Source organism: Harpia harpyja, chromosome 24 (genome assembly GCF_026419915.1).
Source record: "Harpia harpyja isolate bHarHar1 chromosome 24, bHarHar1 primary haplotype, whole genome shotgun sequence".
Taxonomy (NCBI): domain Eukaryota; kingdom Metazoa; phylum Chordata; class Aves; order Accipitriformes; family Accipitridae; genus Harpia; species Harpia harpyja.
The window spans coordinates 148,350-164,833 of NC_068963.1; the positions used below are offsets into that span (position 1 = coordinate 148,350).

General features: G+C 40.3%; 1 protein-coding gene across 1 annotated transcript in view; it reads right to left on the bottom strand.

Moving 5' to 3' along the window:
• The window catches only part of LOC128135748 (E3 ubiquitin-protein ligase RBBP6-like), a 29,170-nt gene that overhangs the window by 4,472 nt on the left and 8,214 nt on the right, over positions 1 to 16,484 (bottom strand). The window contains exons 3-14 of the mRNA XM_052774811.1: positions 15,345 to 15,381; positions 10,515 to 10,559; positions 8,028 to 8,116; positions 7,812 to 7,908; positions 6,829 to 6,968; positions 4,645 to 4,814; positions 3,747 to 3,850; positions 3,108 to 3,299; positions 2,949 to 3,027; positions 2,798 to 2,855; positions 1,272 to 1,637; positions 840 to 941 (exon numbers count right to left, since the gene is read on the bottom strand). Coding sequence (XP_052630771.1) covers positions 840 to 941; positions 1,272 to 1,637; positions 2,798 to 2,855; positions 2,949 to 3,027; positions 3,108 to 3,299; positions 3,747 to 3,850; positions 4,645 to 4,814; positions 6,829 to 6,968; positions 7,812 to 7,908; positions 8,028 to 8,116; positions 10,515 to 10,559; positions 15,345 to 15,381 — 1,479 coding nt within the window. The remainder of the gene's footprint in view (positions 1 to 839; positions 942 to 1,271; positions 1,638 to 2,797; positions 2,856 to 2,948; positions 3,028 to 3,107; positions 3,300 to 3,746; positions 3,851 to 4,644; positions 4,815 to 6,828; positions 6,969 to 7,811; positions 7,909 to 8,027; positions 8,117 to 10,514; positions 10,560 to 15,344; positions 15,382 to 16,484) is intronic.

Here is a 16,484-nt window from a genome sequence, read left to right on the forward strand (position 1 = left end):
GGCCTGAAGACAGTAAAGCTCAATTTTAAAATGCCAGCTTAGTCTATTTAACTTCACTACTTCTTTGGCAATTTGTACAGGGTGCAAAATACTTGTACTGCAGTCTTACAATCAACACTTCCAGCCCAATGTCCTAGCAAAATCTTGCACATACCTCTAGCTCTAACCAAGGATAGTGACAGCGGTTCAAGAAAAAGTCGTATCTAAACGCTTCTAAGCTCAGCCTCTAGTAATATGACTCAATGTCATTACTCTAGGAAAGATACTGACAGCATTACTAAGAGACAGCTATTCAGGCTCCTGCCCAAGTGATATTGGGGGATAGAAAACATCAGCTACCCTGAGTTTTTTCTTCACAAGTTTTTCTTGGTTTTCATTTAACAATGTCAACAAAATTCTAGTGAAAGCCACCAGTTTGCAGTCCAGCTTAAAATCTCTCCGTGTATCCACAGGAGACAGACAAAAGAGGAAATGCAGACAATTATCTCCTCCGATGTGCTTTGAGGTAATGGTTACAATCAGAATAGGGAGATGCAGAAAATCTGGCTAGTACACCTATTCAGTTTCTAGCCTCCTCACGGCTCTCAGGAGGTGAAGGATGTCACTGCAGAGAAGCTTTAGGAAAAGAGACACCTGTTCCTTAACAACTGCTGCCCCATTATAACTACCAGACAACTGTAATCTCTGCCATATCTGAGCTAGTAACCTACATATGAAACTCCTATCCCTGCCAATCCCTTGAATCATCCAATCCATTCAATGAGAGAGAGGTGGAGTGGAACTCCCCCTGATTCTTCCAGACAACCTGCTTCTCCATTACAGACATGTAAACCAGTTACCTGGGAAACGAATGCCTACGCTCCTTTGGAATCTTTTTACATTCCATCAATTCCTTAGCAAAAGCACTTGCAAACTCATCGAGTTTGGACTTTTTCTTTTCCCTGTTAAAATCAGTTTGACCTTTATTACAAAAAGGCACCAACAAACAAAACATGGCCAATATGAGAAAATATAGACTGCATGCAAATGCAAAAGGGGAACATCCTATTTCAGCAAAAACAGTTTAGCATTCCTACAAGTTTTAGGGAAAGTTTTAGAATTACATTTGTCTTGGTTTAGTTTTGCATGTTTACCATCTGCAACAAAAAAGTATATTGGAAAAAACACTGTCATTTTTGCTTGTCAGGTGCACTTGAGTGTAACTGCAGCTCGATATGCGATCAAAATACAAAAATGAAGAACAACGCAGCTTCATTGAGCCAAATACTTACTCCTCTTTAAGACTCCGTTGTTCTCTGTAAAACTCCTCCCTAGAGAAAGGAGATGCTTGTGTCCTTGGGATGGTAATTGAATGAGACATGGGTACTGCTCTTGGAACACAAGCTGATGACGTGTTTGCAGGAGCTGGGGGATATCCTGGAGGGGGGACAGTGCACCCAGCAGATGGAGGCTGACCACGTGGAAACTGAGGAGGAAACGGTGGTGGTGGTACCCCCAGTGGAAGAGGAAGTGCATGGCGTGCTGGAGGATACGAGGGAGCTGGAGGCACAGGCACAAAGACTGGTGTTGGTTCTGGTAGTGCTGGGGCCTGAGTCCTTTGGGTACATTCACTGGGCAGGCGTCCTCGATTTGGACCTCTAAAGAAACCCAAAAACATGTGTCACTGTTTGTGTCTGATTTTGAAGAGGAAAGCGAAGGAAGCGGGAGCATGGTGGCGAGCACTTCTTGTTCTCAACTTAAGCATTTTTCTCCCTGCTTTCCGTTCATTTGAGATTACACTCATTTCTTGATCCTCATACTTGCCTTCCACATCCTCACCCCCAACACTTCCCTCGGTCTTCTCTCCTTGCATTCACCTTTGCAACTGTGGGTGGAGGCTGCCCGTGCTTAACAGAGACTCCCATCTCCCACGTGCCATGTGCGCACCGCTCCTCTGCTACTCCTTGAGACACTTAATATTTCGCACTTCTAACCTTCAAAGTACTGCACAAATATTAACTCATCTTCTCTCAAACTTCTTTTAACCTCTTCCACATACGCTTCCTGTGCTGTTGCCTCATGATGATGTACTTGGCCTGTTCTTGTCCCTGCATTGTTATTTTCTTGCTTACTGAATCTGAGATTTTAAATCATCTGTGGGATGGATCCCGATTTTTGTTTGGATTTCTCTTTAAGATTTTATAAACACAGTGCACCCTTACAGTCTATCTAACATCAAGTATATAAAAAAATGAAGGACTGACTTGGCACAGCAATAACAGATAAAACACATTCTTCTCTTTCCAAGGGAGAGAAAGCAGCTTGGCTATTTGAGATGAGTAAATTGAAGAAACTCAAAATTGTCATAAAATAACAGCCTTGACTTTTCCAATGATTTGCTCAATCAGAATCAACTAAGTTGTTCAAAAAAGAATGCTGGAGGCTGATTTCTATTGGGAAATCAATTTCTTCAGCCTTATACAGCCAGTAAGCAAAAGGGTGGCTTTTCCACCTGATCCTTTAAGTATATTTGATTTTTATATGTACTTATGGTTTCCTCAAAAAGTGTTCATTTTTCAGAGTCCTCTTTTCAATTAGGCACTGGACTTTTATTGTAAATAATCTTACTGGGAGCACATACCCCTTTGTTAAAACCAATTCAAATTAGGCCATTTAAAAATTCATGACCACTTGTATTCTACACAACTGTCTGTGCACACTTACTTCATTATAAATCAGCTGTTGTAGAATTTATGTGTTACAGCCTCATTTAACAGGTTACAAGTAGTAATACATTGAATTTCTGTAGAATACTTACAGTTCCCAGCCTGGTCTGCCACCTGCTGAGCAAATTGTACTGGCTCTCGCTGGATGACCTTTTGGAGTGGAGAGAGGAAAAAGCAAAAAATCCCATTCAGTTTATCTGAAGATCATTTTTTAAAAGAAATTCTAAAGTTACAGTTCCTTACCAGTGGTAAGTGTTGATTGTCCTTGGGGGCCCAGATGACTTGGTAATGCTGGTTGTCTTAGTACAGGAATCTGACAGCCCTTGTGAATAAATGCAGACAGTTGGAAAATTAGCTCTACTAAAATACAAGAATCGCTGCAAATGTTGAAACAAAGCTTACCTTCTCTTCCAACAAACTGCTGATTGACAGAGACAAATATGTAGAAGGTTCAGCAGCAGTCACCAGAGCAGCAGGAGGTGTAAGAATCACGAGTGGTGGTGGCGGCAGTGGCAGCTGCTGCTGCTGTTGGTGCCAAATCTGCTGACGGTGCCTTTTTCTGTAACCAGCTCTATTTTTGAAGTTGCTCACAGCCTAGAGGCAGAAAAACATTTACAAAAAGGTAATATGAAACTTCAGCAGATATACGAACAAAAGCCTCCACAGAGTAAAATTACTTGTGTGTTTCTGTAAATGCTATCAATCCCAAAAGAAATCAACATGCCGATACACGAACACATCACATTAAACACTGATACTAGTGATTGGTAACTCAGAGTGTCTGTATTTAAAGTACTTCCGTGTTAACACAGAATTTGAAAGCGAGGCAATCACGTTAAACAAAAGCATGACCTGAATTTGCCAGATTGTCTCTAAGGAGTTGTAAGCTTCTGTGATAACAGATAATGTACTTGAAAGGTAAATTTAGCCTTATTCAATTCAACCTTGCTTAAGCAGATGTAAATTAATATTTCCTTCCCTTTCGGCTTTTTACAAATAGCCTATTCTTACAAGCACTTTACGTAAAAGTCATCATGTTACCCGGCGCAGGCACTTGTTGGCCACTAAAGCATCAGGCGAAACACCTGTCTGATGACACTTTGGGCATCTATGTTCCTCAGATTCCAGTAAGGCTGTTCTAATACCTGTGTATAATTAGAATAATCAAAATAGCATTTAGCCAAACTAAGGAAGTTTTGGGGGTTCTAATCAACTATAAAAACACGTATATGATTAACAGGTGAATATGGTCTTGAATTGAGAGCATGAAGCTATAAAGGTTCAATAGCGTAAAAAATTTCTAGTAGGCAGCAAATAACTCTAGAGTTTTGGTATGTCACTGTTGTAACATTTGAAGATGTAGAGTAGGCTGTGTCTTGATCTTTCAGCTAGTCTTTTTCCCACTATATAGTACAGTGAGAAGTCCCCACCCTCAAGGTTAATGAATAAAACTTGTCTCAAAAAAACGAATAGTACGTTCAAAAAACCATTAGTAGGTTCGAGTTCTGAAGGTTTTAACCAACTCTCCCGTGGAGAAAAATGTGGATTAAATGCCTCTAACTAACTATCCGTTTGTTGCAGACCACCGTAAGTCACCAGAGTTGGCTATATAGTTTTGTATGAGAGAAAGGGCTGTGGGCAAACTAAATGCATTCAATATCCAATACTGCAATCACCTGCACAACCAGCCACTCCTCTCATACTCATCCTTCCGCATGTAAATTTAACTAAAAAGCTATTTATTTTACTATTTATTTATTTAACTATTAAAGCTCTGTGGCTTTTTTTCCCCTTTATACGAGAAGAGCCCTTTCCTATTCAGGGTATACTTAAGTATAAAATAGAACTGGTAACAAAGTAATTTCGCTATCTCCTCTTTCTGCTTTCAGAAGAGCAGATGTGCTGTTTTGAATTAACAAACATGGGAGTTCAGACTTACATTCATCACAATAACTGTTTCCACAGCAGGGAATAATAGCTGCATCAGTCATTATCTCCTTACAAATGAGACATAAAATCTCATCTGGAATAGGATCATCTGAGGAGGAAGAGGATGGCTCCTCTGGTAAAAAGGGAGGCTTTTCCTTCTTTCTTCTAGTATAAGCTTCCCTGGAGGAGGGGTGGCAAGGAAAAAGAAACAAATTAAAGATGGGTAAAGGAAAACTTTTCCAAGCTTTGGATATTATCAAAAGAAGACAGGAGATGGAATTCTTCTCACTCCACATTAGCCTTCTAAAACATAGGCATTTAGTTGAAACTACTTTTCTATAGCCACCACACTAGAATAGGCAGGGGGGAACAATGTTCCTGCTGCAGAGCTCTCCCATTCAGTGGATCAACAAAGAAATTAGCTCAGATGAGAAAAATCATTTCTTGACAGCTAGAAATCAGGTGAAATGAGTCCCACCTCTCCTTTGCCAGAGGGTAAATGTAAATTTCAGGCTCAGGGTAACTTAGTCTGCCAGTAATTACATTTTATAAATGGAAGAAGTCCATGTTGCAGCTTCTACAAAAGGAGATCCACGACAGAAACCCAAAAGTGCTACCAAGCGCATTTTAAAACAGCCACTCTTGTCAGCACACAGCAGTATTTTCTTAGTTCATAGCAACAGGAAATCTGCAGCCTGTTTCACCCATAAGATCTACTAAAACTCAGAGGGAGGAAATCTCAGTCCAACAGCTATTTGTTAAACTTTGCAAGAAGCCTTTGAAACACAAAGCAGAAGCAAAACGAGCTTTCAAAGAGAACGACTCCCGCTGTAACCACTATGGAAATCTTTTGCAGAAATACAGGTTCTTAGCATATCACAAGTTTAACCAAGTTCCAGGGGCATGAACAGTAGGACCACCCTATTTTAACATTAGAAAGCATCACAGATTTTAAGGTTAAGATACAATGACAATGCTTCCTCCCTCCTCATTACAGATGCAGGTCAACCTCGTTGCATTGCCACTCAGATGTTGTGGTGGGTTGACCCTGGCTGGACGCCAGGTGCCCACCAAAGCCATTCTATCACTCCCCCTCCTCAGCTGGACAGGGGAGAGAAAATATAACAAAGAGCTTGTGCATTGAGATAAGGACAGGAGAGATCACTCACCAATTACCATCACGGGCAAAACAGACTCAGCTTGGGGAAAATTAACTCAATTTATTACAAATCAACCAGAGCAGGGCAATGAGAAATAAAACCAAATCTCAGAACATCTTCCCTCCACCCCTCCCTTCTTCCCAGGCACAGCTTTACTCCCGAATTCTCTACCTACCCTCCCCCCCAGCGGCACCGGGGGATGGGGAATGGGGTTTACGGTCAGTTCATCACACGTTGTCTCTGCCGCTCCTTCCTCCTCAGGGAAAGGACTCCTCACTCTTCCCCTACTCCAGTGCAGGGTCCCTCCCACGGGAGACAGTTCTCCATGAACTTCTCCAGCGTGGGTCCTTCCCATGGGCTGCAGTGCTTCAGGAGCACACTGCTCCAGCGTGGGTCCCCCACGGGGTCACAAGTTCTGTCAGCGAGCCTGCTCCAGCATGGGCTCCTCTCTCCACGGGGCCACAGGTCCTGCCAGGAGCCTGCTCCAGCGCGGGGTTCCCACGGGGTCACAGCCTCCTTCGGGAACCCACCTGCTCCGGCGTGGGGTCCTCCACAGGCTGCAGGTGGATATCTGCTCCACCGTGGACCTCCATGGGCTGCAGGGGGACAGCCTGCCTCACCATGGTCTTCCCCACAGGCTGCAGGGGAATCTCTGCTCTGGCGCCTGGACCACCTCCTCCCCTCCTTCTTCACTGACCTTGGTGTCTGCAGGGTTGTTTCTCTCACATGTTCTCACTCCTCTCTCCAGCTGCCGTTTTCCCTCTCTCCCAACATTTTTTCCCTTCTTAAAAATGTTATCACAGAGGCGTTACCACTATCGCTGATTGGCTCGGCCTTGGCCGGCAGCGGGTCCATCTTAGAGCCGGCTGGTATGGGCTCTCTCGAACACAGGGGAAGCTTCCAGCAGCTTCTTACAGAAGCCACCCCTGTAACCCCCCCCGCTACCAAAACCTTGCCAGACAAAGCCAATACAGACATTTACGCATGGTTTCTCTCGTTCACTTTTTGGTCGGTCCAATGAATTCCATACTTACACATTAAGACACAGTATTGCGTATTTTCCAGTTTTTGTCAGCATAACACCCTTCGTATTGGGATCTTTCACCTCCACCAAGAAACTCCTTGGAATTCCTGTGCTCTTTTTCATTCTGGGAACAGACCCAAAACTTTCGTCCTGTTGAGACAAGAAATGCAGACATACCGCATCTTAAGACCCACACTTAAAATGACATTTCAATGATTATTTTAAGCAGCAAAAGCCTTTAATCCTCTCCTTTTACCTAGCGTAAGGGTCGCTTGACTAAAATACTTCTTTTCCTAAATGAATACAGCCAGGATGTTCCAAAGGCTTGAGCAGTGTTTTGAACTCGGTCGACATTCTTTGGCTTAACTTCAGGTTCCTTAAGGGTGAAACAGCCCTTAGCTCACCATCCGCTCAGAGAAGAGACACAAACCCGCTCCTCCTCCTCCAAAGGGCAATTCAGAGGGAGAGCTTAATTCAGTGCTCCGAATCACTCACTGGGGAAACTTACGTTCACCGTATCTATATGAAGGTGGAGTTCATACCTCATGCATATACATTCAGTGACTAACTTTAAATGGCATGAAGACACAACCAGAGGCTTGTCTAATTAAAACACACAAATGTTCAGTAGATGGGGTCAACAGAAACATCTTCTTTTTAGACGAAATACTAAAAACTATGAACTGTCATTAAAAAGAGTTAAAACCAGAAAAATTTCCAATGACATTGAAATGTACAAAAACACGCATGAAAGTTCACAGAGAAAGATCTATGGACACATTTCATGTCCATGACCTAGAAAAAAGAAAATTTTACATTTCTAATTCCAGGTTTCCCTCGAATTCTGAAAGGCTTTGCAACGTGGCCATATAACCTCTGTATTTCACCCCAAGAGAAACAATTCTTCACGTCAGCATTCATGTACTTGTTACCTAACTGCCAGGGTAAAACAATTAAAAACTAAGTAACACCAGAAGTCCCCCACAATCTTACCCCATTTGTTGGGCAGTTCTTTATATAGTGGCCAGGTTTTCTGCAACGATGGCAAGTATATGATGATGGAGGTGGACCCAAGGGTTTCTTCATGTAACTACAAGTTTTGGGGGAATAAAAGAACAAGGTATGCATGTGTCTCTCTTGTTAAACCAAACACCTCTACAGTTTTGTCCATAATCTTCAAAGAACAGATTTGACATTATCAACACTTACTTGACTGGATCATATTCATGGCAGGACTGGGTCATCATAGCTTTTAGTTTATCTTCTTCAGAAGCACTGGCTTCAGCCAGATTGGCAGTCTGTTTGACAGGCAATTATTTGACACGCACATTAGAAACACGTTTAAGCCCACACAGCCAAAGACAACACCGCTCACCCAGTCCTGTAAAGAGCAGCACAACACTACCTGAGGTTGCATGAAAACAGCTGCTTATAGAAAATACCATTGTCCTGAAGATGTTCTGGGGAGCCCTTACACCATTATTACATGGTGTTTGTGTGCGTGTTAACCTACTTGACAAGAGCATTCTTGGGCACTCAAAACCTTAGGCTCTGTTTGTACCTTACAGAAAGACTTGCGTAATCAATCCAATTGTCTTCCAAGTGGACCGAAGCTATATGTAGACAACATTACACGATCCAGTATATTTAAGGCGTTTTTTAAGCTCCAGCCTATTTGAAGAAGACATCCACTTTACATTTAATTGAGAAAGATGCATGCAAGTATCCTTCTTTACATTTTGCAGCATTGAAGGGACACACAAGAGTCAGGGAAGTTGTTTTTGCTTGCTGAAATGCAGCTTCTGACACAGAAGCATTAAAGGGAAGCAAGCTTTTTATAATCCCTCAGCAAGACAAAAGATTCTTGTCACTACAAATTCGACCATCATGTGCTGTGGGCAGTCCACACTGCATGTTTCCCCCTCTACTAACTTCTTCATATTAAGTGATTTAACTACAGTAAGCACAACCTGCAGTTTCTTCCAGTTCACTGTGTCCTTTTAACATACAAATTGTAATATCAACCTTATGCAGAACTAGATCTTTCAAATTATTGCAGCCAGCTGTTTTTTTAAAGTAGTATTTGTTCCAATGTTTTTATTTCACACTAGTCCAGATCCAAGCAGGGTCTAAGGGAGAGGCTGTAAATGATGTGGACCTTCAAGCACCTAGCATTCAGATCAACCACTCATGGTTTTGTTTTTATATGCATTCATTCACAAAAGCAACCAACTAGTTTCAACATTCTATTAAATGGATGTTTCGTAGACACCGGGTTTTTTTCAACAGTAACATAATCCAGATCAACACCTATGAAATCATTTCCATTAACATTTACAGAAAAATTTACAGATACTTGACTAATTTCTTTAAACCCAAACAGTTTACAAAACACATCCAAAACCCACAACACATTAGTAGGAATAGACCAAAATTCAAATATGGCATTTCTCACGTAGTAATAATAAACCCGAAAACTCTTAACACATCGCCTCCGTGCCAAGCCAGTCTGCACTAAAGAGGTTAGAGTAAGTGACAGGTTTGAGCTGCTTTACATTATGTTCCTGTATTTTTCTGAAATACTGAAATTTTCTCAAAAGGTTAAATGTGTACACCACAAGGACGTTTCTTCACATTTTAGCGTAAAATTTGGCATAAGTTTACAGAACCAAGGACACGTTTAGGGACAGCACTAATGGAGACCAAGTTCTTTTGGTGGCTACCTTCCAAACATTTCTTTTTTTTTTTTTTTTTCCCCAAATGCACACAATTTAATTTCTTCGGTGAGAGGGGAAAGAAGTGACCAGTGTGAAGAGATTCCTCTTTCTTGGAAATGAACTCCAGCCTTCCTTTTCAGAAGAAGGAACTAGCTCCTCTGCATTAGGCCCTGCCCTCTCTAAGCTTTGTAACTTTAAAGACTAGTTATTTCATTGGCTAGCACTATGCCTTTTCACAAAGTGCAGCCAGTAGTGCTTTCCCAGAGGAAGGTACACATTGTTGAGCAAAAAATGCAAGCAGTTCCATAGCAAAACATGGCATTACAACAGTTCCAGAAGGTCACATCTGCTAATATGCCACACATACACATTGGTATATTCCTATAAACAATCAGGTACATTTTCACACTTTACACAGTCTGCATTCAAACAAATTAGATGATGTTGTCCACTAGCTATATACTAGTATTTATGAAACTGTGCAGCATTAAAAGAATGGATCTGTAACTTTAATGACTAGAAATTCAAAAACAGCCATGCAATTGTCCGTGTTAGAGAAACGATTCTCTTTTGGCTGTTGCACACTCCCCCCTCCAAATGTCCGTAACTTACAGCCAATTAAATTCTTCTGTAAAAACTGTTAGTTTCCAATGCAAAATTAATGAAACATATGAGAAATGGTAAACAGCTTCTGAAGTGCTACTTCTTTGTGTCTGGAACATGAGTAATAGTGCAACATTACGTTGAGGCTGATAAGGTACTCCCCTTCTATCTTCCCAAAGTGGGAACTACTCTTTACAGGGTAGTACCAAAATAGACACACATTTTAAAGTTAAAGTTAATACTTTAAATTAATTTAAATTAAATTCAAGTTTTGTTTCCATTACAACAGTTATCCAGCTACAGATCACAGTATAAGATTTTAAAAAACAAAGCAAACACCTTTTTTTTAAAGAATTTGACAAGAATATATATATACCTTAGCAAGGTGGGCCACAGAAAGAGATGCAGGAGAGTCATCTATCTGTTCACAAAAAATTAAACACATATTCAAGTTCTACAGTCAAAACATAGCAATAGTTAACGTCTACTGTAGTCTGAGAGTCTGCACTATATCCTGTGAGTGTCACTGACAGGGGCACTGCCAACCCCGTGTAATTTGTGTTTGCTCAAAGTCCAAACCTATGGCACCTTCAGAGTGCCTGTGTGGTTAATGAGAAGAAACTAAAATAGCCAAACCCGCATGACATCAACTTACTGCTCCACAATATCTCAGAGACGGACCCTTGTCAAATGCTCACATCTGTCAATTTTCAGCTAAAAAGGATTTCAGTTTATTTGAGAAGGAAGCATCACTACAGGAAACTTATTTGCATTGTAGCTTGTAAAGTAATCAGTTAACATCTCATCACTTATAAATGCACACAGTTATGCTTTTATGAAGGCAGTAGCTGCCTGGCAAAATCAAGCACAGGCATATCAGCCCTCAACCATGAACTCTGCCCCTCCCGTCACTAAGTTTAAAAATGCCAAACTCACCATACCCCACAACACCCAAATAAAACCACCAATCCAGAACATCAGCCATAAAAGTACACCACCACTTTGTCTAGAAAAAAACAGACTGCTCAAATTAGTGAAATAAAGGTGTTTACCATGACAGAGCAGCCTACAAAAACAGAGAATACTGATGTCTTGTATTTTATTAGACCACAGGCCATACTATCCAAATTAGTTTGGGAAGTGTGAGAATTTAATATTATGCTCCTTACTATCAGAGCAAAACCAATTTTGAATGATGATGAAAACATGGAGTCAGAGCACAGTCCTGTAATTTTTTTCTCCACTGCAACCACACTCCTCCCTCCCACCTACCTCCTGGAACACCCTGCAGGAGTGAAGCCCTCAGGCCACTAGTTTGTAATACGCTGCAGCGTTTATTGAGGACTAATAGTGAAATGCTGTTTTTCCACAAGTAAACAGGGTAACACTTTTAGCTTGTTCCTCTTCCAGAATATGGAATTATATTATGCCACAAGCAGCAGTTAAGCTTACACTAGCAAAACATTATCAGAAAGACACCTGAATCACTGCTTATTAGGTCTTCAGTTGTTCAAAAATGTAGAAGAAAGTGTCACAGCGTAAACGGAACAGCTCTCCTCAAGATGTCACTAAATGGATCAGAGGAGAGATTAAAACCCTTCCTTGGAAAAAAGCCCTTGTCCTTTATTACCCAATGTAGTGGAAGAATTCAAGGGAGCAGTTTTAGCAGACTCTGGGGACAAAATATTTACATGCAGAAGATGATTCGTCACTCCAGTTAGTCATGTCTTCTCTAGATGTTTAGGAAAGCACAGACAGCGTTACTCTAACACTAACTAAAAAAGTCTTGAAAACGTGCCTTTGGAGAGGAGCACCCAGATCTGGAACAAGAGACCTTCTTTCCACTGCAAATCTTACCAGAAGATTCAACTTTCCTTCCCTTCACAACATTTGGTACCCACTTCTGTCAAAACGGAAGTCTGATCAAGTATTTTGAAGCTTCATGCTCCACATGCCACCCTTCTTCACATGTGGAAAAACAGGCCTATGTTCTCTCATGGCAGGCACAACCACTATCACTTTGCAGGTTTTCAAAAGCAAACAAGGAATTAGGAAAGCTCTCTATTGGAGTCTGGCATTAAACAGTCTAGTATTGACCAGTAACTGAAACATAACAGTTAATAAACTATTAAGTAGTTCTTGTATTTTTTTAGGAAGCAGTTATTATATGGCCTGCAGGCAACAGTCTAATTTCTTAAAGGAGATGAAAGCACTCCTTTCTATGAACAGTTACCAAAACCAGCAAATAGAAAATTAATGTACTATTTAGTACATTTGCCCAATGACCATCTTCCAATGATCCTACATTCTTGTGTCTTTGTTTTTTTCCTTTAAATTTCTACTGAAGTATTTCCTCCCAGTCCCTCCAATCGGTCAAGTAGAAACAACACCTCCATGAAACTTGTATACAACCCCAAGGTAATACCGCAGAAGAATTGGGGAAAAAAACCCAAACCAAAAAAACCCCAAAAGTAACCAAGCAAAGAAAACCCTCAAAAAACCAGAATCAACAGTCAATGTATTAACTCCCATTTCAAACAGAAGACTAAACAGAAACTCACATAAAGCAAGTGGGAAAGGGGACAGAAAATAGGAGGAAAAGGCTAATCTCACTGCTGGAGTGCTGCATTTAAATCACAGTGGTTTCCTAAAACCCAATAGCTTGGTTAAACTCAAAATTCAGCCAGGAAGGATCACAGCTGTGCTTGACGGTGCTAAAATAATGCGCATGACTCTCTGCATTTCTGCAGCCTCTGAGGACTAATCCCAACTAGAGATCCTTGCAGTTACTGAAATAAGAATACAAAACCAAATAGGATCCACTTTCTTGATTTGGCCGTAGTAACAGTAGGACAGCAGCACAGATTTGGAAGTGTAGAATGACACCTAACATAAGAGCAAGACAATTAAGAAATATTCAAAGTATAAGTTTTTGTGCATCCTTTTTAAAAAAAAATCTGAACTGATTTTAACATTGCTGCTTTACTGTTCAACAATAATTGGCAAGCCTTCCCAGTGATTTATTCAGACCACACTAAGATCCAGGTTTTGCTTTGAAATACATGCAGAAAGATGTTTATTTAAAATAACAAAACAAAAAACCCACACACACACTTTAGACCAAGACCTGAGTTAGCTTTAAGAAGAAAGCTAACTGTGCCTCCAACACTAGAAGCACCTGAGGCTGCAGTGCTTTTACTCTGTGTGTGTGTGTGTGAGAGAGAGGACTTGTAAAGAGAGATGCAAGGCTTCCACCCTCCCTGTGGCTACCCACAACCCACATCAGGTACACTCAAAGCAAACAAGAAGGGAACAGTTTTGCTTTGTCTTCCTTTTAATTAGTTCTAACTAACACTAAGTCTTCCCTCCCACTCCAGGATTTTTCCTTTTTTAAAAAAAATTTTTTTTTGAGACATCTATGTGAGCTTATGGTAAGATGCTACTTAGAAATGTAATACAAAGACACCAGGGAACACACGAGGCTGAAAGAATATCAACCTTATTTATGAAGATGTGATTTGTGTTTATACACAAGCTAGTAAACAAAGAGAAAAATAACTCTTTCCAAGAAATAAACACCCATCTCAATTAGATCAAATACTATAAATGTGGTTTACATAAATGCATTACATTAACTACTAGGGTCACTGGGCTCACAATGAGAGGCATTCATGTCCAAAAAGGAATTTGAGCCAATCAGTGATAGAATTATGAATGTCAGATTTTGACTTGGTGTTTTTACACCAACATACAAGAAGCTTTCCATTTTAAGTTCATTGTATACCATTCCACGAGAATCAGAGGCTGTATTCTTCACAGAACACAACCCCAGAGTTCATGAATTTCTAGATTAAGTTACCCAAACAGCTGATCAAGTGATCAGATCCAATGATCCAGGGTTAGTGCAAAGCCTCACACCATTCTAGTGAAGAAAAAGCAGTTATACTTAAAGGTGAAAAATAAACCCCAACAAATAGGAATTTTTACATTATAAGGGCTATTTTGAAAAGCACAGTTACACCTAGCCTTTGACCCAAGTCGCAAATCCAGATCTAGACCATTACCACTTAGGTATTTCCTTGTGTGAATTATCTCTAGTTTAGCAGCCGAATGACAGTGTTTTCTAACCTGAAGAAAAATGCTGCCCCTTTTCCAAATGGAAATTCAGAGTGGGGGTATACTAAAGAAAGGCTTAACCTTTGGGAAATCAAAGCAGCATCTAACCCCGAAGCCACCCAGATCCAAAAAAGTACTGCAGGCAGAAGTTCAGAAAAATGACAGGGATTTTACCCACAAATACACCAGGCTCTAACCTTGTGCCAAAACCTGTACACTGGGTTTTAGACATTTTCATTTGCAGACAAACTATTAAACTAAACTGCTTCATCAGATAGAGTGGAAAGATGAAACGCAGAACTTCAGAATACCACTTTGTGTAGCAACCATATTTAAATTCATGGCAATCTCTCAAAGACATACATGTACTCAGAGGGGCCCAAATAATTCTACACTTCAATTACACACTTTTAGGAACAAATACCCAAGCATTTAAGGACATGAAAAGGAAACATTTAGCTGCACACGACTGTCCTCAAAACGTATGGGATGTGTTGGTTTGGGTATTTGTTTGAACCCCCAGGTCAAAAGTAAGAAACAGTACCAAGTTTAAGCACAGTGGTTTCTCAGTGGGTTTTGATAACATTTTCAAAATCCATTAGGCAAAAAGAGTATTTAAAAAAAAATGCTAAGTGATATAATGTGGAAATGGCAGAAAATTCACTCCAAACAATTTGGATTCCAAGAAACATAAAGCACAAAACAACCTGTACAAACATATGCATTACTAGCTATACACAGATGTAGAACAGGGCACCATGTTCAGTTGTGCAAACCTCGGACCTACATGATCTAAAAGCGATCATACATTACCTGTACAACACAAAGTCATACAGGAAATATTCTAGCATATTCAATATGAAATGCAATGCATCACTAGGCACAAATACCAATATTCACATTAGGACTGTGCAAATGATGGCATTACCCAGTTTTTCCTATGCTGAATCAAAGACATTGTCTTTACAACATACACCAGGTTTTACTGGAATATATAGTTAGTTAATGTCTGGAAAATTAATACAAGGCTACGTTGTTTAGAATTAAGTGCAGTGTGTAGAAAAAAGTGTGAGATTGTGTTTTTACATACTGCTTTTGATGTTCCACTCACTGGCTCGGTACGACTTCTGGAAGAAGAAATAAAGGTGATCAGAATTTCAGGTAAAGCACTTGTACCCAGCATAAAGCAGTGACAACAGATTATAAAACCTGAACATCAAAACATTATGTTCTGATAGTCTAGGGAATGTGGAAATTTATTCATATACCTAAACTGTTCTCTCTTGGTACATTCAGTGCAACTAAAAAAAAACCCAAATCCCGTTCCTACTTTGTCACAAATTAAGATGTACAGATATAGAACACAACAGTGCAAGAGGAAGTCCTCAGGTATTTTGTCTCTGCTGCGTAAGTATCAAAAAGATGAAGTCTGTGTTACAGCTTGGTGTTCTTAAATATTATCAACTATCAAAATACAAAGGCAACTTTAACCAATCTGTACATATCTAGTATTACAAATGGGTACCAGATACAGTAATTTCCAAGAAAGAACACTGACGTTCTAGACACTTTGAAGTGCAAGTTTACTTCAGAGAAAACAGTCGGTCATCTGACAAAGAAATAACAAAAATGGCAGCAGCATAGGCTTTAGAACAGAGTTTCTTTGTGAAAGCCCAAGCACTGTATTCAGATAGCTACTACATTTAGCCATGGAAGTGCCAAAATACTAAATGTGTTACACATGCAATATTGACTAAAAATAGTAGTAGAAATGTCACCTGAAAGCAGTTTCTAGGGTTTGGTGTGATTTAGGAGCCCTGTGACAAAAAAGAAAAGGTCTTACTTGCCAGAAGTTGCTTGAAGGTAATCTTGAAAAGGCTACAATCTTTTTGGCAATAGTCATTACATTTGAAAACTTGCTGAGATTCCACACACTTATTGATCTGTATCTGCATGCTACTCATCATGAATCAGATGTGCAGCCCTTGATCTAGTTAACAAACAATTCCTACGTCATCCAAAGTGTCCCATGAGCAGAGACAATTCAAAGGCTGCTGTGGAATTTATGTACAAATAGAAAGGCTCAGGCTTCCTGCCACTACTAGAATACCACCAGGCTCGCAAGTACAGCCACGTACCTCCTGAAGATGAGGAAGTACAGGGAAATACTTTAGATTACCACACAATGGTTTCTTCACCCATTTACCTTGAAGAACATACAACAAGGTGA